Source organism: Eucyclogobius newberryi, unplaced genomic scaffold (genome assembly GCF_026437365.1).
Source record: "Eucyclogobius newberryi isolate DKJ021-1_F unplaced genomic scaffold, fEucNew1.0.hap1 SCAF_20, whole genome shotgun sequence".
Classification (NCBI taxonomy): domain Eukaryota; kingdom Metazoa; phylum Chordata; class Actinopteri; order Gobiiformes; family Gobiidae; genus Eucyclogobius; species Eucyclogobius newberryi.
Genome location: NW_027315835.1, coordinates 2,608,491 through 2,628,744, shown reverse-complemented (window position 1 = coordinate 2,628,744; position 20,254 = coordinate 2,608,491). Strand labels below are relative to the sequence as shown.

The 20,254-nt window shown below is 45.6% G+C and overlaps 1 protein-coding gene and 1 pseudogene across 1 annotated transcript in view; one reads left to right on the top strand and one right to left on the bottom strand.

Moving 5' to 3' along the window:
- Nucleotides 1–20,254, top strand: part of LOC140369454 (disintegrin and metalloproteinase domain-containing protein 12-like) — a 153,168-nt gene that overhangs the window by 74,680 nt on the left and 58,234 nt on the right. The window contains exons 7-9 of the mRNA XM_072456802.1: nucleotides 8,911–8,982; nucleotides 18,397–18,566; nucleotides 19,347–19,431. Of these exons, the coding sequence (XP_072312903.1) occupies nucleotides 8,911–8,982; nucleotides 18,397–18,566; nucleotides 19,347–19,431 (327 nt within the window). The remainder of the gene's footprint in view (nucleotides 1–8,910; nucleotides 8,983–18,396; nucleotides 18,567–19,346; nucleotides 19,432–20,254) is intronic.
- On the bottom strand, nucleotides 1,228–3,040 carry LOC140369011 (E3 ubiquitin-protein ligase TRIM21-like; annotated as a pseudogene).

The window sequence follows — 20,254 nt, the reverse complement described above, 5'->3', positions numbered from 1 at the left end:
GACCCCGTTTAGTCCTGGTTTAGTCCTGGTTTAGTCCTGGTTTGGACCCGGTTTAGTCCTGGTTTAGTCCTGTTTTTATTCCTGGTTTAGTCCTGGTTTAGCCCTGGTTTAGACCTGGTTTAGTCCTGGTTTAGTCCTGGTTTAGTCCCGGTTTAGTCCTGTTTTAGTCCTGTTTTAGTCCTGTTTTAGTCCTGTTTTAGTCCTGTTTAGTCTTGGTTTGGACCCCGTTTAGTCCTGGTTTAGTCCCGGTTTAGACCTGGTTTAGTCCTGGTTTAATCCTGGTTTAGTCCTGGTTTAGACCCGGTTTAGTCCTGGTTTAGTCCTGTTTTATTCCTGGTTTAGTCCTGGTTTAGTCCTGGTTTAGCCCTGGTTTAGCCCTGGTTTAGACCTGGTTTAGTCCAGATTTAGTCCTGTTTTCGTCCCGTTTAGTCCTGGTTTGGACCCCGTTTAGTCCTGGTTTAGTCCCGGTTTAGACCTGGTTTAGACCTGGTTTAGTCCTGGTTTAGACTCAGTTTAGTCCTGGTTTAGACCCGGTTTAGTCCTGGTTTAGTCCTGGTTTAGTCCTGGTTCAGTCCTGGTTTAATCCTGGTTTAGCCCTGGTTTAGTCCTGGTTTAGCCCTGGTTTTGTACTGGTTTAGTCCTGTTTTAGTCCTGTTTTAGTCCTGTTTAGTCCTGGTTTGGACCCTGTTTAGTCCTGATTTAGTCCTGGTTTAGTCCCGGTTTAGTCCCGGTTTAGTCCTGGTTTAGCCCTGGTTTAGTCCTGGTTTGGACCTGGTTTAGACCCGGTTCAGTCCTGGTTTAATCCTGGTTTAGTCCTGGTTTAGACCCGGTTTAGTCCTGGTTTAGTCCTGTTTTATTCCTGGTTTAGTCCTGGTTTGGACCCCGTTTAGTCCTAGTTTAGTCCCGGTTTAGACCTGGTTTAGTCCTGGTTTAATCCTGGTTTAGTCCTGGTTCAGACCTGGTTTAAACCCGGTTTAGACCCGGTTTAGACCCGGTTTAGTCCTGGTTTAGTCCAGGTTTAGTCCTGGTTTGGACCCCGTTTAGTCCCGGTTTAGACCCGGTTTAGACCTGGTTTAGACCCGGTTTAGTCCTGGTTTGGACCGGATTTAGTCCCGGTTTAGTCCTGGTTCAGACCTTTAGTTTCCTTTTGAATTCAGTGTTTGTCCAAACATTTGCTAAAGACATTTTTACACAAATATTTAGTTTGATCAAAGCTGAGACTTGAACCCAAAACCCTCTCACAGGAGGTCACCATGAACAGGATTATAATAAACCTTCAGACATTTCAAATGAACTGAAACAATAAAGAGAAGAACTTTGTACTTTCAGTTCAAAATGGAGTCAAAAGTATCAGTTACATTTGACTGAAGTTCAGAACTTTTAGTCTTGTTCTTAGTCACTTTGACCTCTGAAAGTCTAAACTGCAGTGAGGACCAGAGGAGCAGAGTTTGAACCTCCATCATTTACACCGGGACTGAAATATGGAAACAGTTTCTCCCTGAAGCAGCAGCTGCTGAAGGAGAAGAGAAGATCTGCAGAATCTGCATCATAAAAGGAGACCAGACCCTCACCATAGTCCACAAACACCCCGACCTTCTGAGGAGCTCGCTGCAGAAACAGAAGGACAGAAGGGTCTGTACAAGCCCAGTACTCATCTTTGTTTCTCAACATGATGCACCAGAATCCAGTTTTAGGAGTCAGAGTGATCTTTCCCTTCCTGTTGATGGACTCTTGGGCCACTCCTAAATTCCACTCTGTTTTCCCTTTGACCTGAACCTCAAAGTAAAACCTGCCTGAGGAGAAACTCTGCTTTCCCAGAACACAAACACAATAATCAAACCTCAGAGGAGAATCTGGGAGCTCCTTCCACACATCTCCACAGTGAACCTGTTTGAGATCTTCAGACAGAACGAGCCATGGTTGAGCAGTGTCCGGATCCAGAGTGACGTCCACCACAAACTGCTTCACTCTCTTCAGCTCGGCCTTGTTAGACTCTGAGGCCAGATCTTTAAATACTTTGTTAAAGTTTTCAGAGAGATGTTTCTCCAGCTCAGACAGAGCCCGGGCTGCACTGCCCTCACACGTCTCCGGCTCAAAGCTCACGCTGCTCCACTCCTTCAGTCCAGCAGGGGGCGTGAGTGCAGGGCAGCACTGTAGAAAGTGGAGTGGGTCTTGAGAGCGTGAGAGCCGCTCCGCCTCAGTGCTGCTCTTCTCCAGCTCACAGATCTCCTGTTCCAGCTGCTGCACCAGCTCCTGGGCTCGTTTGTGGCTCCGGCTCTGCTTCTCCTGCAGCTCCTCTAAGAACCGGTCCTGACGCCTCTGAACAGACTGCATGAGATCAGTGAAGGCCTGCAGCCCCACAGCCCTCTCTCTGTGGACCTCTGTGTCACTGAGCTCCACACAGCGCTGGATCTCCTGGACCTTCAGCCTCCTCTGCTCCACCATGTGCTGGCTCTGAGCCTGAGTGTGCAGCAGAGAGGACCTCCTGCGCTCACACGCCTCCTCCAGAGACAACAGCTCATGGTTCTTGTGCTCTAGAGGGGCGCTGGTGTGTGGGACACATCCTGTCTTCCAGGTTCTCCACAGGCTCCATCAGCTGGTGTCTTTTCAGCCCAGAGACTGTGAGATGAGGCTGGAGGTGGGTCTCACAGAACGAGGACAGACAGACCAGGCAGGACTTCAGGGCCTTCAGCTTGGGCTCAGAGCAGACGTCACACTGGACCTCACTAAAGGTCATCATCTCGTCCATAGATCTGCTCTTGTTCTTGTCCAGTTTAACTTCTGAAAGCAGCTCTCGCAGCAGTGTGTTGATGCTGAGCTCAGGTCTTCTGTCATATCTCCTGTTACACAGAGGACATGTGCAGGGGCCCTCAGGGGCCCAGGCCTCACAGATGCAGCGTTTGCAGAAGTTGTGTCCACATGGAGTGGTCACTGGCTCAGAGAACACCTCCAGACAGATGGAGCACAGGAACGTCTCCTCAGAGCTCCTTTCACTTGTGGAGGACATGTCTGAAACACAAGGTCAACATCAGTCACTCTAAAATCAGACTTTTCCATCAGAAAAGTCCAACACCAGGAGGAAAAGAGAGAAAACTGAACCAGAGCGAGTCCAGAGCGAGTCCAGAGCGAGTCCAGAGCGAGTCCAGAGCGAGTCCAGAGCGAGTCCAGACCCAGACCAGAACGAGTCCAGAGCGAGTCCAGAGCGAGTCCGGACATGTTGAACATGAACATTGTGCTTCATAAATCTGTTTCTCTCGTGTTGTTCATCTGTTTCTCTCCCACATTCAAACGTCAGAAGCTTCATGGACTAATCGTGACTAAACTAGTGTTTGAATCATGTTCATGTTTGTCTGGACTAAACCGACTCTAAAACACAAACCAAAAGAGCTTTTAGAACAAACACAGAGACAATCAAGTGTCCAAAAAGAAGAAACATGAAGAATAGACTTTATTCATCAATATTCTCTGTGGAGAAGCTTCAGTCTCATATTTACACCTTTATCTGCTTCAAAATGTCTTTAAAGTCTCAGAGTTCAATCAAATAAAGGTTTAACAAGTCACTTCTAAAAGAATGATTTCATAAAGATTTAAAACAAGCTGTTGACTCTTGGTATTTGGAAGAGAAAGTATGAAATATATTGATAGATTTAAATCCTCTTTACATTCTGCTCCAGTTTCACAGTTTGACATGAAATTCTAATCAACTTTTGAACTTTCATGAGTAAAAACTGTTCCAGATCCACATTTGAAGAGAAAAAGAACAAACACAAAATGGAGGATTTTAAGTTTCACTTTCACTTCCACAGAAATGACATTTATTGCAGTTTATTTAGATCTTTGACAAACTAATGTTGAGTTGAATGAAAGAAGTGGTGACATAAAGAGCAGGATTGACAGCAGCAGCAGCAGTTTTCTCTTTAGTGGTTTTAAATCAGAATAAGAGTGAGAATCACAGTGTAAGTGTGTGAAGCAGAAGAGAAATGGACCTGGAGCAGGACCAAGTACCAAACTACACCACCAATAGTAGTAGTAGTTGTAGTAGCAGTAGTAATAGCAGTAATAGTAGTGGGCCTAGTAACACTGACCTGTGCTGGAGCAGATTGTTGAGGGTTTGAAGCCTCTGAGGTGCTTTTGAGCAAACACACACTGAGAGTTTCCTGCTTCAGTCTGTGACAGCAGAGGGAGGAGTCAGGGAGGGAAGAGGGAGGAGTCAGGGAGGCAGAGGGAGGAGTCAGGGAGGCAGAGGGAGGAGTCAGGGAGGGAAGAGGGAGGAGTCAGGGAGGCAAAGGGGCGGTGACAGGTGAGTCATGCTGTCGATCTTGACAGACATGAAAATCTTTGGAGTTTACTGAGAACGACAGAAATGTGCTAAAACGTGTCTTTAAACGACGAATGTGAAAAATCTGACAAATGCATCACAAAAGTGCAGAAATATCACTTCAAACTCTTATCTAGAAGTTCACATTTCCAACATTAGTTTGTCAGTTCTAGAATGGAGTTTTTGCAAATTAATGTTGGTAAAAACCTTTGTTCTTTTTACTTTTCCACAAACGTTTCCTAGGGCAAGGCATAGGGGCGGGGCATAGGGGCGGGGCATAGAGGCGGGGCAGAGGGGCGGGGCATAGGGGCGGGGCATAGAGGCGGGGCAGAGGGGCGGGGCAGAGAGGCGGGGCAGAGGGGCGGGGCAGAGGGGCGGGGCAGAGAGGCGGGGCAGAGGGGCGGGGCAGAGGGGCGGGGCAGAGGGGCGGGGCACAGTTGAAATAGGTTTATCTGTGAGTCATGCTGCGGATCCTGACATTGTAAACGGCTCTGGAGGAACTACAAAAAACACAATCTGCAAAGGAAGTAACAAAGTACTGCAGTACAAGTACTAGAGTCAAAGTACTGCAGTACAAGTACGAGAGTCAAAGTACTGCAGTACAAGTACGAGAGTCAAAGTACTGCAGTACAAGTACGAGAGTCAAAGTACTGCAGTACAAGTACTAGAGTCAAAGTACTGCAGTACAAGTGCTAGAGTCAAAGTACTGCAGTACAAGTACTAGAGTCAAAGTACTGCAGTACAAGTACGAGAGTCAAAGTACTGCAGTACAAGTACTAGAGTCAAAGTACTGCAGTACAAGTACTAGAGTCAAAGTACTGCAGTACAAGTACGAGAGTCAAAGTACTGCAGCACAAGTACTAGAGTCAAAGTACTGCAGTACAAGTACTAGAGTCAAAGTACTGCAGTACAAGTACTAGAGTCAAAGTACTGCAGTACAAGTACTAGAGTCAAAGTACTGCAGTACAAGTACTAGAGTCAAAGTACTGTAGTACAAGTACTAGAGTCAAAGTATTGCAGCACAAATACGAGAGTCAAAGTACTGCAGTACAAGTACTAGAGTCAAAGTACTGCAGCAAGTACTAGAGTCAAAGTACTGCAGTACAAGTACTAGAGTCAAAGTACTGGTTTAAAGGAATAATAGAGGATTTTTGACGCACAATCAGAGTCTCATTTCCTGGTGGCGTGGACAGCTGAGTAGTTCTCCCACATGTCAATCATTCCCTGCGTGCTGCTGCACACCTGCAGCCTGGTTCCCATAGCAGCACGTTTCCATGGTTACACATGTGGTTGATATGTCGGTGTGTGTTTAGTGAGTTCCTTCAGTTACAAACATGACACAGAGAAAGACCGAGTTCGAGCTCAGAAGAGACGGAAATTTGTGGAGACGAGAGACGATGCGATCGAGCTCATAAACGAATACACGTGAAGGGGCGGGGCTGATGTGTGGCGAGTGTGCACATACGCACTTTTTTTGAGCCAGGGACAAAAGGAGGCTGATAGCCCATTAAAGGACTGATAGAAAACAAAGAGGTTTAGTTTCTGTTGAAACCAATAATAACTTTTCATCAGGAGGTCCCGCCCAGTGGGCGGGGCCTACCCAGAGTAGGATAAATATCTGAGTTCCAGCTTCTGGATTGCATATTGAGAATGACTCTTGGATGAGAGTCGAAACATTTTGTTTATTAAAAAAAGAGTCCAGATGAAACAACTGAATATTTTTCTACAATGGACCCCTCCTGGCCGAATGAGGCATTACACCGACAAGTGTTTAAAGAGTTAACAAGACGTTAACTCTTTCCCGGAATAGAGTTGTTGTACCGGTTTATGGTTCGTGCCTCTGTAATGACTGGCACACAGTTTTTAATCACAGGGAGGCAGAAGGAGGAGTCAGGGAGGCAGAGGGGCGGGGCACAGGGGCGGGGCACAGGTGAGACTTTGGTTCTTGCTCTGATCATGTGAGCAACTACAAATAACAGTCTGCAAAGGAAGTAAGAAAGAACTGGTTTAACTACACTCATTAAGTAACAGATACTTTGTACTGCAGTACATGTTTGAGTTTGGAGCGGTAAAATGTTTGATCCAGTTTGACACGTGATGGAACAGTTTTGGCGATATCATTAGAGAATCTGTTCATTATTTTCACATTTTGTGTCTTCTGATGTGAAGAAGATGATGTTTCATGTTTCTGTTTTTGGGGAAAAAAACTAAACGTTTCGACTTTCATCCAAGAGTCATTCTCAATCTGCGAATCCAGACCGGGAACTCAGATATTTATCCTACCACTGGGACCTCCTGATAAAAGGTGTTATTGGTTTCACCAGAAACCAACCCTCTTTGTTTCCTATCAGCCCTTTAATGGGCTATCAGCCTCCTATTGTACCTGGCTCACTCTCTCGCTCCTCCCTGAGTGCCTGATTAGCATCCAAATTCCCTGGGCGTTGACCTCTCCAGGGATCCAAAATTCCATTATAAACGACCGGAAGGTTGAATCTTGAACCACAGTTTCTATTTCAGGACAGTTTTTCTTTTTGAACAAAGATGGTGGTTTAAGATTCAACCTTCCGGTGCAACATATAAAGCTGAATGTTGCACCTTTAAATTAAAAATAAAAACTTCCTTGGCTGTTGAGTTTGAATGCCTTTTCCCCGTTCTATAAAGTTGTGTTTGTTTTAGTTTCTTGGCAGCTGATTAGAGCTCATCGATCTGCTTTTGGTGCAAACTGTCAAACACATCTACCTCCTGGACCACCGTTTATAACACACCAATCAGCCGAAACCCCCGTCTGTAATGGTCACATTCACTTTGCGACGTAACGGAAGACTAAACGACTAAATGTGTTTGCGTCTGAGTGAAGCGGCCGCCTCAAAAGATTCACGTTGTGGTCGGTTTGGACGACTGTCAAACTGCAAATTGTAATTGGCGTATGATCTGTATTCAATCCCAGCCGACTTAATCATTTGCATAATTTCCTGCACTTTCTGTTAAACGGGCTAAAACTGCACTTTTCTTCTATCTGGCGTTCCCAGCCCCGAGATCTCAAACGGGGGGTGTTGGTGGTGGGACGCAGAGAGGGTCAGTCCCCCCTTTAAGCCGTCCTCAAAGGGAACATCCTTCTGGGGTTATCTCCACCGCCTCATACGCCCCTGAAAAGCCTTTGAACGTTTGAACATACCGGCGCTCAAAGACACCGATATGTGCTGACTGTAAAACATCTCCCACGCAGCTAGTCTCTCTTTAAATATATATACGATATCTGGGGGTCCGGAGGGTCCGAAGTGCTGCATTTTCAGGACTATATAGGGCTGAGAATCCATCAGTTTGGCAATAAATGTGTGAATTAATAACAATAACTATCGATTAATCAGGCTTTTCCTTTGTGTATTTGTTCAGATGTAACTTTCTTTAGTTCTGCCTCAAAAACTGGCATGAAACTGGGTATGAAAAGTTTAAAATAAAGAAAAGTTGGACCAGTTTGAGTAAAAAATGAATACTACAGTTCATGTTTTTGCTTTGGCTCTGAAAAGGAATGTGGAGAAAGGCGGCCACACTTTCATCAGTCTGCCCAAGGACAGCTGTGGCTGCTAACTATTAGTTTTATGGTGATATTCATTTTAATTTTCTTTTTTATAGATTTGTATGTAGTACAGAAAAAACAAAATAAAAACAAGACAGCGGAAAAACACCAAAAGAGTAGTCTGGCAACAAAAAACAAAAAAAGCCCCAGTGTTTTGACAAATATGTTCATTTTCAAATTCCCTGCAAAAGTTAGTCTTTCCCTTACTATTTTATTTTGACAGACTCTTTACCCTGAGGCCGATTTTGAGTTGCTCGTTGCTTTAAACTATAATAATTTGCATATGTTTACACGTTGATGCGATGCACAACACATTTCCAATTCCCGACATGGACACACTGACACTCATTTGTCCTGAGGGCTGTTACTCCCCTCAAACTGCCCTGACTGACCAGCCCTCGTGCTCGGTCACCTTAAATGACCAATCAAATATAAGTAAAGTTGTATTGACTTTAAAGTGACGTATGACAGATTTTTACCAAGTTCTAATTTTGACTTAATTTGTTGTATTCGTACCTGTTGTACATATTAATGATACTTTTACACCGATCGAGCAGGTATTTGTGGAGAAAACGTTGAAAAAGCTGTAGAAAATGACAGGAAGTGACATCACACCAGGGACATCACACTCATTCCAAAGTTTATTCATAATTTACACTAAAGATGCAACTTTTTTTTTTTACATTCTAAATTTGAATTCAACAAAAACAAAGTCACTAAAAATTACATTAGATGAGTTTTGGCCCAGTGTTTGCTGGGTAATTTCCTCGTGTGATGTCATCAATTACAACCAGGAAGTGAAATAATAAACCTAAAAAATTTGCTATTCTGAGATAACGTTTGTACCATTTTTAGCTACATTTGAAATATATTTATCTCAACTGCATTTTAGTTGAGTGAGTCGTCCGACCTGTGGGGGCCCTTTAATGTTTTATTATTATTTTATTGTATTGTATTAATTTCGAGGGATTTGGTCCCCCACGACCTCTTTCTCATCTTCGCCTTCTCGTCTCAGTTCCAGAAACAAGGCAAAGACGTGGAGCGGGTCAAGCAGCGGCTGGCCGAGATCGCCAACTACGTCGACAAGGTAACGAGGATGCTTTATAATTGGATTTCACCTGGACCGGTTCGAGCGACAATCCTGCGGACGACTTTCCCGCCATAATATCGCTTTTCGTCTTACTTTGAAACGCGTCGAACAGGAAGTGAAGCCGCATCGATCGCAACGTCCGCATTGTGTTTTTCCTGTCTCTACTTTAGTTGTGACTATTGTACTTTTTCCGTTCGGACGTAAAATGTGTTGAAAGAGCGTTTGTCAAGATCGTTTACGGTTCGGTTGCTGGGTAACGTCACGTCCAAACAGGAAGTAACTTTACACTTCGTCGGGATTGTCTAACTAGGGGAAACTGTGTGAGATGAGCACAAAGCAAAAGGATAAATAGTGTTAAAATGCAAACACAACCTTTATCGAGTTGTTTACTTTGTATTTGAGTTAATTCATGTCTTTCTTAAAGACAAAAACACTTCCTACTGTAAAGAATAAAGCCTAAAGTCTAAGGAATAAAGTCTAAAAAAATAAAGTATAATTACAGTAGGTGGCAGTAATGTAACACTTGGATACCAACCACCATAGAAGAAGAAGTAGAAGAAGAAGAAGAAAAATAAGAAGATGAAGAAGTATAATTAGAAGAAGTAGATGTATAAGTAGAAGATGAAGATGTAGATGTATAAGTAGAAGAAGAAGCAAAAAATGAAGAAGAAGAAGACATATTATTTACATCATGGGCAAAGGTCTTATACTGCTGCTTGTAATGATTCGCCTGTAACTCTCTTTCCACTGTTTGATTTCTTAATTAGCATTTATTTGAGCGAGTCTCTAGGTTCCAGGTGTCTTAAAAGTCAAAACTGTTACACGTGTTTAAACGCCGTCCGTTCTCCGTGTTCTCGTTAACTGTTCCCCGTGTTCTCGTTAACTGTTCTCCGTGTTCTCGTTAACTGTTCTCCGTGTTCTCGTTAACCGTTCCCCGTGTTCTCGTTAACTGTTCTCCGTGTTCTCGTTAACTGTTCTCCGTGTTCTCGTTAACTGTTCTCCGTGTTCTCCTCCGTGTTCTCGTTAACCGTTCTCCGTGTTCTCGTTAACCGTTCTCCGTGTTCTCGTTACCTGTTCTCCGTGTTCTCGTTAACTGTTCTCCGTGTTCTCGTTAACTGTTCTCCGTGTTCTCCTCCGTGTTCTCGTTAACCGTTCTCCGTGTTCTCGTTAACCGTTCCCCGTGTTCTCGTTAACTGTTCTCCGTGTTCTCGTTAACTGTTCTCCGTGTTCTCGTTAACTGTTCTCCGTGTTCTCGTTAACCGTTCCCCGTGTTCTCGTTAACTGTTCTCCGTGTTCTCGTTAACCGTTCCCCGTGTTCTCGTTAACTGTTCTCCGTGTTCTCGTTAACTGTTCCCCGTGTTCTCGTTAACTGTTCTCCGTGTTCTCGTTAACCGTTCCCCGTGTTCTCGTTAACTGTTCTCCGTGTTCTCGTTAACTGTTCTCCGTGTTCTCGTTAACTGTTCTCCGTGTTCTCCTCCGTGTTCTCGTTAACCGTTCTCCGTGTTCTCGTTAACCGTTCTCCGTGTTCTCGTTAACTGTTCTCCGTGTTCTCGTTAACTGTTCTCCGTGTTCTCGTTAACTGTTCTCCGTGTTCTCCTCCGTGTTCTCGTTAACCGTTCTCCGTGTTCTCGTTAACCGTTCTCCGTGTTCTCGTTAACCGTTCCCCGTGTTCTCGTTAACTGTTCTCCGTGTTCTCGTTAACTGTTCTCCGTGTTCTCGTTAACCGTTCCCCGTGTTCTCGTTAACTGTTCTCCGTGTTCTCGTTAACTGTTCTCCGTGTTCTCGTTAACCGTTCTCCGTGCTCTCGTTAACCGTTCTCCGTGTTCTCGTTAACCGTTCTCCGTGTTCTCGTTAACCGTTCTCCGTGTTCTCGTTAACCGTTCCCCGTGTTCTCGTTAACCGTTCTCCGTGTTCTCGTTAACTGTTCCCCGTGTTCTCGTTAACTGTTCTCCGTGTTCTCGTTAACTGTTCTCCGTGTTCTCGTTAACCGTTCCCCGTGTTCTCGTTAACTGTTCTCCGTGTTCTCGTTAACTGTTCTCCGTGTTCTCGTTAACTGTTCTCCGTGTTCTCCTCCGTGTTCTCGTTAACCGTTCTCCGTGTTCTCGTTAACCGTTCTCCGTGTTCTCGTTACCTGTTCTCCGTGTTCTCGTTAACTGTTCTCCGTGTTCTCGTTAACTGTTCTCCGTGTTCTCCTCCGTGTTCTCGTTAACCGTTCTCCGTGTTCTCGTTAACCGTTCCCCGTGTTCTCGTTAACTGTTCTCCGTGTTCTCGTTAACTGTTCTCCGTGTTCTCGTTAACCGTTCTCCGTGTTCTCGTTAACCGTTCCCCGTGTTCTCGTTAACCGTTCTCCGTGTTCTCGTTAACCGTTCTCCGTGTTCTCGTTAACTGTTCTCCGTGTTCTCGTTAACTGTTCTCCGTGTTCTCGTTAACTGTTCTCCGTGTTCTCGTTAACTGTTCTCCGTGTTCTCGTTAACCGTTCCCCGTGTTCTCGTTAACTGTTCTCCGTGTTCTCGTTAACCGTTCCCCGTGTTCTCGTTAACTGTTCTCCGTGTTCTCGTTAACTGTTCCCCGTGTTCTCGTTAACTGTTCTCCGTGTTCTCGTCAACTGTTCTCCGTGTTCTCGTTAACCGTTCCCCGTGTTCTCGTTAACTGTTCTCCGTGTTCTCGTTAACTGTTCTCCGTGTTCTCGTTAACTGTTCTCCGTGTTCTCCTCCGTGTTCTCGTTAACCGTTCTCCGTGTTCTCGTTAACCGTTCTCCGTGTTCTCGTTAACTGTTCTCCGTGTTCTCGTTAACTGTTCTCCGTGTTCTCGTTAACTGTTCTCCGTGTTCTCCTCCGTGTTCTCGTTAACCGTTCTCCGTGTTCTCGTTAACCGTTCTCCGTGTTCTCGTTAACCGTTCCCCGTGTTCTCGTTAACTGTTCTCCGTGTTCTCGTTAACTGTTCTCCGTGTTCTCGTTAACCGTTCCCCGTGTTCTCGTTAACTGTTCTCCGTGTTCTCGTTAACTGTTCTCCGTGTTCTCGTTAACCGTTCCCCGTGTTCTCGTTAACCGTTCTCCGTGTTCTCGTTAACTGTTCTCCGTGTTCTCGTTAACTGTTCTCCGTGTTCGCGTTAACTGTTCTCCGTGTTCTCCTCCGTGTTCTCGTTAACCGTTCTCCGTGTTCTCGTTAACCGTTCTCCGTGTTCTCGTTAACCGTTCTCCGTGTTCTCGTTAACTGTTCTCCGTGTTCTCGTTAACTGTTCTCCGTGTTCTCGTTAACCGTTCTCCGTGCTCTCGTTAACCGTTCTCCGTGTTCTCGTTAACTGTTCTCCGTGTTAACCGTTCTCCGTGTTCTCGTTAACTGTTCTCCGTGTTCTCGTTAACTGTTCTCCGTGTTCTCGTTAACCGTTCTCCGTGCTCTCGTTAACCGTTCTCTGTGTTCTCGTTAACTGTTCTCCGTGTTCTCGTTAACCGTTCTCCGTGTTCTCGTTAACCGTTCCCCGTGTTCTCGTTAACTGTTCTCCGTATTCTCGTTAACTGTTCTCCGTGTTCTCGTTAACCGTTCTCCGTGCTCTCGTTAACCGTTCTCCGTGTTCTCGTTAACTGTTCTCCGTGTTCTCGTTAACTGTTCTCCGTGTTCTCGTTAACCGTTCTCCGTGCTCTCGTTAACCGTTCTCTGTGTTCTCGTTAACTGTTCTCCGTGTTCTCGTTAACCGTTCTCCGTGTTCTCGTTAACTGTTCTCCGTGTTCTCGTTAACTGTTCTCCGTGTTCTCGTTAACCGTTCCCCGTGTTCTCGTTAACTGTTCTCCGTGTTCTCGTTAACTGTTCTCCGTGTTCTCGTTAACCGTTCTCCGTGCTCTCGTTAACCGTTCTCCGTGTTCTCGTTAACTGTTCTCCGTGTTCTCGTTAACTGTTCTCCGTGTTCTCGTTAACCGTTCTCCGTGCTCTCGTTAACCGTTCTCTGTGTTCTCGTTAACTGTTCTCCGTGTTCTCGTTAACCGTTCTCCGTGTTCTCGTTAACCGTTCCCCGTGTTCTCGTTAACTGTTCTCCGTGTTCTCGTTAACTGTTCTCCGTGTTCTCGTTAACCGTTCTCCGTGCTCTCGTTAACCGTTCTCCGTGTTCTCGTTAACTGTTCTCCGTGTTCTCGTTAACCGTTCCCCGTGTTCTCGTTAACCGTTCTCCGTGTTCTCGTTAACCGTTCCCCGTGTTCTCGTTAACTGTTCTCCGTGTTCTCGTTAACCGTTCTCCGTGTTCTCGTTAACCGTTCCCCGTGTTCTCGTTAACTGTTCTCCGTGTTCTCGTTAACTGTTCTCCGTGTTCTCGTTAACCGTTCCCCGTGTTCTCGTTAACTGTTCTCCGTGTTCTCGTTAACTGTTCCCCGTGTTCTCGTTAACTGTTCTTCGTGTTCTCGTCAACTGTTCTCCGTGTTCTCGTTAACCGTTCCCCGTGTTCTCGTTAACTGTTCTCCGTGTTCTCGTTAATCGTTCTCCGTGCTCTCGTTAACCGTTCTCCGTGTTCTCGTTAACCGTTCCCCGTGTTCTCGTTAACTGTTCTCCGTGTTCTCGTTAACTGTTCTCCGTGTTCTCGTTAACTGTTCTCCGTGTTCTCCTCCGTGTTCTCGTTAACCGTTCCCCGTGTCCTCGTTAACCGTTCTCCGTGTTCTCGTTAACCGTTCTCCGTGTTCTCGTTAACCGTTCTCCGTGTTCTCGTTAACCGTTCCCCGTGTCCTCGTTAACCATTCTCCGTGTTCTCGTTAACCGTTCTCCGTGCTCTCGTTAACCCTTCTCCGTGTTCTCGTTAACCGTTCTCCGTGTTCTCGTTAACCGTTCTCCGTGTTCTCGTTAACCGTTCCCCGTGTTCTCGTTAACCGTTCTCCGTGTCCTCGTTAACCGTTCCCCGTGTTCTCGTTAACCGTTCCCCGTGTTCTCGTTAACTGTTCTCTGTGTTCTCGTTAACTGTTCTCCGTGTTCTCGTTAACCGTTCCCCGTGTTCTCGTTAACTGTTCTCCGTGTTCTCGTTAACTGTTCTCCGTGTTCTCGTTAACTGTTCTCCGTGTTCTCCTCCGTGTTCTCGTTAACCGTTCCCCGTGTCCTCGTTAACCGTTCTCCGTGTTCTCGTTAACCGTTCTCCGTGTTCTCGTTAACTGTTCCCCGTGTTCTCGTTAACCGTTCTCCGTGTTCTCGTTAACCGTTCTCCGTGTTCTCGTTAACCGTTCTCCGTGTTCTCGTTAACCGTTCCCCGTGTTCTCGTTAACTGTTCTCCGTGTTCTCGTTAACTGTTCCCCGTGTTCTCGTTAACTGTTCTCCGTGTTCTCGCTAACTGTTCTCCGTGTTCTCCTCCGTGTTCTCGTTAACTGTTCTCCGTGTTCTCGTTAACCGTTCCCCGTGTTCTCGTTAACTGTTCTCCGTGTTCTCGTTAACCGTTCCCCGTGTTCTCGTTAACTGTTCTCCGTGTTCTCGTTAACTGTTCTCCGTGTTCTCGTTAACCGTTCTCCGTGCTCTCGTTAACCGTTCTCCGTGTTCTCGTTAACCGTTCCCCGTGTTCTCGTTAACTGTTCTCCGTGTTCTCGTTAACTGTTCTCCGTGTTCTCGTTAACCGTTCCCCGTGTTCTCGTTAACTGTTCTCCGTGTTCTCGTTAACCGTTCTCCGTGTTCTCGTTAACCGTTCTCCGTGTCCTCGTTAACTGTTCTCCGTGTTCTCGTTAACCGTTCTCCGTGTTCTCGTTAACTGTTCTCCGTGTTCTCCTCCGTGTTCTCGTTAACTGTTCTCCGTGTTCTCGTTAACCGTTCCCCGTGTTCTCGTTAACTGTTCTCCGTGTTCTCGTTAACCGTTCTCCGTGTTCTCGTTAACTGTTCTCCGTGTTCTCGTTAACCGTTCCCCGTGTTCTCGTTAACTGTTCTCCGTGTTCTCGTTAACCGTTCTCCGTGTTCTCGTTAACTGTTCTCCGTGTTCTCGTTAACTGTTCTCCGTGTTCTCGTTAACCGTTCCCCGTGTTCTCGTTAACTGTTCTCCGTGTTCTCGTTAACTGTTCTCCGTGTTCTCGTTAACCGTTCTCCGTGCTCTCGTTAACCGTTCTCCGTGTTCTCGTTAACCGTTCTCCGTGTTCTCGTTAACCGTTCTCCGTGTTCTCGTTAACCGTTCCCCGTGTTCTCGTTAACCGTTCTCCGTGTCCTCGTTAACCGTTCCCCGTGTTCTCGTTAACCGTTCCCCGTGTTCTCGTTAACTGTTCTCTGTGTTCTCGTTAACTGTTCTCCGTGTTCTCGTTAACCGTTCTCCGTGTTCTCGTTAACCGTTCCCCGTGTTCTCGTTAACTGTTCTCCGTGTTCTCCTCCGTGTTCTCGTTAACCGTTCCCCGTGTCCTCGTTAACCGTTCTCCGTGTTCTCGTTAACCGTTCTCCGTGTTCTCGTTAACCGTTCCCCGTGTTCTCGTTAACTGTTCTCCGTGTTCTCCTCCGTGTTCTCGTTAACCGTTCCCCGTGTCCTCGTTAACCGTTCTCCGTGTTCTCGTTAACCGTTCTCCGTGTTCTCGTTAACTGTTCCCCGTGTTCTCGTTAACCGTTCTCCGTGTTCTCGTTAACCGTTCTCCGTGTTCTCGTTAACTGTTCTCCGTGTTCTCGTTAACTGTTCTCCGTGTTCTCCTCCGTGTTCTCGTTAACCGTTCTCCGTGTTCTCGTTAACCGTTCTCCGTGTTCTCGTTAACTGTTCTCCGTGTTCTCGTTAACTGTTCTCCGTGTTCTCGTTAACTGTTCTCCGTGTTCTCCTCCGTGTTCTCGTTAACCGTTCTCCGTGTTCTCGTTAACCGTTCTCCGTGTTCTCGTTAACTGTTCTCCGTGTTCTCGTTAACTGTTCTCCGTGTTCTCGTTAACCGTTCCCCGTGTTCTCGTTAACTGTTCTCCGTGTTCTCGTTAACTGTTCTCCGTGTTCTCGTTAACCGTTCTCCGTGTTCTCGTTAACCGTTCTCCGTGTTCTCGTTAACCGTTCTCCGTGTCCTCTTTAACCGTTCCCCGTGTTCTCGTTAACCGTTCTCCGTGTCCTCGTTAACCGTTCTCCGTGTTCTCGTTAACCGTTCCCCGTGTTCTCGTTAACTGTTCTCCGTGTTCTCGTTAACTGTTCTCCGTGTTCTCGTTAACTGTTCTCCGTGTTCTCGTTAACTGTTCCCCGTGTTCTCGTTAACTGTTCTCCGTGTTCTCGTTAACTGTTCTCCGTGTCCTCGTTAACCGTTCTCCGTGTTCTCGTTAACCGTTCCCCGTGTTCTCGTTAACTGTTCTCCGTGTTCTCGTTAACTGTTCTCCGTGTTCTCGTTAACTGTTCTCCGTGTTCTCGTTAACTGTTCCCCGTGTTCTCGTTAACTGTTCTCCGTGTTCTCGTTAACTGTTCTCCGTGTTCTCGTTAACTGTTCTCCGTGTTCTCGTTAACTGTTCTCCGTGTTCTCGTTAACTGTTCTCCGTGTTCTCCTCCGTGTTCTCGTTAACCGTTCCCCGTGTCCTCGTTAACCGTTCTCCGTGTTCTCGTTAACCGTTCTCCGTGTTCTCGTTAACCGTTCTCCGTGTTCTCGTTAACTGTTCTCCGTGTTCTCGTTAACTGTTCTCCGTGTTCTCGTTAACCGTTCCCCGTGTTCTCGTTAACTGTTCTCCGTGTTCTCGTTAACCGTTCTCCGTGTTCTCGTTAACTGTTCTCCGTGTTCTCGTTAACTGTTCTCCGTGTTCTCGTTAACCGTTCCCCGTGTTCTCGTTAACTGTTCTCCGTGTTCTCGTTAACCGTTCTCCGTGTTCTCGTTAACTGTTCTCCGTGTTCTCGTTAACCGTTCTCCGTGTTCTCGTTAACTGTTCTCCGTGTTCTCGTTAACTGTTCTCCGTGTTCTCGTTAACCGTTCCCCGTGTTCTCGTTAACTGTTCTCCGTGTTCTCGTTAACCGTTCCCCGTGTTCTCGTTAACTGTTCTCCGTGTTCTCGTTAACTGTTCTCCGTGTTCTCGTTAACCGTTCTCCGTGCTCTCGTTAACCGTTCTCCGTGTTCTCGTTAACCGTTCTCCGTGTTCTCGTTAACCGTTCTCCGTGTTCTCGTTAACCGTTCCCCGTGTCCTCGTTAACCGTTCTCCGTGTTCTCGTTAACCGTTCCCCGTGTTCTCGTTAACTGTTCTCCGTGTTCTCGTTAACTGTTCTCCGTGTTCTCGTTAACCGTTCCCCGTGTTCTCGTTAACTGTTCTCCGTGTTCTCGTTAACCGTTCTCCGTGTTCTCGTTAACCGTTCTCCGTGCTCTCGTTAACCGTTCTCCGTGTTCTCGTTAACCGTTCTCCGTGTTCTCGTTAACCGTTCTCCGTGTTCTCGTTAACCGTTCCCCGTGTTCTCGTTAACCGTTCTCCGTGTCCTCGTTAACCGTTCTCCGTGTTCTCGTTAACCGTTCCCCGTGTTCTCGTTAACTGTTCTCCGTGTTCTCGTTAACTGTTCTCCGTGTTCTCGTTAACTGTTCTCCGTGTTCTCCTCCGTGTTCTCGTTAACCGTTCCCCGTGTCCTCGTTAACCGTTCTCCGTGTTCTCGTTAACCGTTCTCCGTGTTCTCGTTAACCGTTCTCCGTGTTCTCGTTAACTGTTCTCCGTGTTCTCGTTAACTGTTCTCCGTGTTCTCGTTAACCGTTCTCCGTGTTCTCGTTAACTGTTCTCCGTGTTCTCGTTAACTGTTCTCCGTGTTCTCGTTAACCGTTCCCCGTGTTCTCGTTAACTGTTCTCCGTGTTCTCGTTAACTGTTCTCCGTGTTCTCGTTAACCGTTCTCCGTGCTCTCGTTAACCGTTCTCCGTGTTCTCGTTAACCGTTCTCCGTGTTCTCGTTAACCGTTCTCCGTGTTCTCGTTAACCGTTCCCCGTGTTCTCGTTAACCGTTCTCCGTGTCCTCGTTAACCGTTCCCCGTGTTCTCGTTAACCGTTCCCCGTGTTCTCGTTAACTGTTCTCTGTGTTCTCGTTAACTGTTCTCCGTGTTCTCGTTAACCGTTCTCCGTGTTCTCGTTAACCGTTCCCCGTGTTCTCGTTAACTGTTCTCCGTGTTCTCGTTAACTGTTCTCCGTGTTCTCGTTAACTGTTCTCCGTGTTCTCCTCCGTGTTCTCGTTAACCGTTCCCCGTGTCCTCGTTAACCGTTCTCCGTGTTCTCGTTAACCGTTCTCCGTGTTCTCGTTAACTGTTCTCCATGTTCTCGTTAACTGTTCTCCGTGTTCTCGTTAACCGTTCCCCGTGTTCTCGTTAACTGTTCTCCGTGTTCTCGTTAACCGTTCTCCGTGTTCTCGTTAACTGTTCTCCGTGTTCTCGTTAACTGTTCTCCGTGTTCTCGTTAACCGTTCCCCGTGTTCTCGTTAACTGTTCTCCGTGTTCTCGTTAACCGTTCCCCGTGTTCTCGTTAACCGTTCTCCGTGTTCTCGTTAACCGTTCTCCGTGTTCTCGTTAGTTCTACCGGGCTCTGAACATCCGGGTGGCCCTGGTGGGGCTGGAGGTTTGGAGCGACGTGGATCGGTGCCCCGTCACCCAGGACCCCTTCACCACGCTGCACGAGTTCTTGGACTGGAGGAAAGTCAAGCTGCTGCCGCTGAAACCGCACGACAACGCGCAGCTCGTCAGGTGCGACCGGGGCGTCGCCGTCACTGTAACGGCGTTAAAAAGAGATCGTTTATCGTACATTATTGTTTTTATTCATTGTTATTTTCAATGTTTATTGTACATTTTTGTGCGTCTCCTTTGACTGGGAAGTATTTGATTTTTTAGATTTTTTTAAAGAATTGAGCCTGTAGATGGTTGAATAATAATGATAATGATGATAATTAAAAATAAATAAATAATAATAATAATAATAATAATGATAAATAAAATAAATCAGCGTAATCCCACATTTGTCCAGGAGTCCATATATAAATACATAAATATAGAAATACATACATACAAAAAATAGAATAAATAAAATTAAAAGGGAATAAAAGGAATATAATAAATACATAAAATAAGTAAAATAAATAAAATAGATAAAATAAATACAATTAATAAGAATAATAAAATAAATACAAATAAATAAAATGGATAAAATAAATAAAATAAATAAAATAAATAAAATAAATAAAATAAATAAAATAAATAAAATAAATAAAATAAATAAAATAAATAAAATAAATAACATAAATAACATTGTTGTTATTCAGTTGTAGCAAGTCCTGCCTTTTAACAATATTTTACATTTAAAAATGGTCACTAGATTTATCCTTCTTCGTGGTTGTGTAAGTGGCATAAAGTAGTTTCAATACCATCGTACTTCATTAGTCATTGTGACGGACCAAGGTACAAATGTTAAGCTCAAATATCTGGTATACTAATAATATAACTTTAATATTTACCCCTATGTCCCCACAGTGGAGTGTACTTCCAGGGCACCACCATCGGTATGGCCCCCATCATGAGCATGTGCACGGCCGAGCAGTCTGGAGGCATCGTCATGGTGAGTCTATAAACCCCCATCATGAGCACGTGCACGGCCGAGCAGTCTGGAGGCATCGTCATGGTGAGTCTATAAACCCCCATCATGAGCACGTGCACGGCCGAGCGGTCTGGAGGCATCGTCATGGTGAGTCTATAAACCCCCATCATGAGCACGTGCACGGCCGAGCAGTCTGGAGGCATCGTCATGGTGAGTCTATAAACCCCCATCATGAGCACGTGCACGGCCGAGCAGTCTGGAGGCATCGTCATGGTGAGTCTATAAACCCCCATCATGAGCACGTGCACGGCCGAGCAGTCTGGAGGCATCGTCATGGTGAGTCTAGACCATTTTTAGACTGTTAAGTTGTTTATTATGATATTTTTGGTTGCTCGGTTTCATTTAGTTGAGTAACTTTTTGAAGGAACTGCAAGTTTTCTTAACTTAGAGTAATATTTAGTTTGTAGTAAAAGGTTGATTTACTCGACCACAAGGGAAAAAGTCGCTTTATGTTGACAATATTATATCATTTGAACATTTGTGATTCGCCTTCAGATATGATTTGGTTTTGCTCATGTTTTCTGTCTGTTCTTTGGAAAAATAATGTTTTCTTAGTCCGATTACATCAACTTAAACATCACAAATCAGAATTTTTTACCCTCAAGTAGTCGTTTTTCCAAATATTATCTATTTATCTATGTATTTATCTATCCATTGTGGAATAAATAACGGTTATCTTATCTTATCTATTTGTTTTCACTGCTACTTGAGTAATTCCCCTACTTTTTCTCTTACTTGAGTACTATTAAGTAACATTGAGTACCATTTTAGACATTTTTGCTAC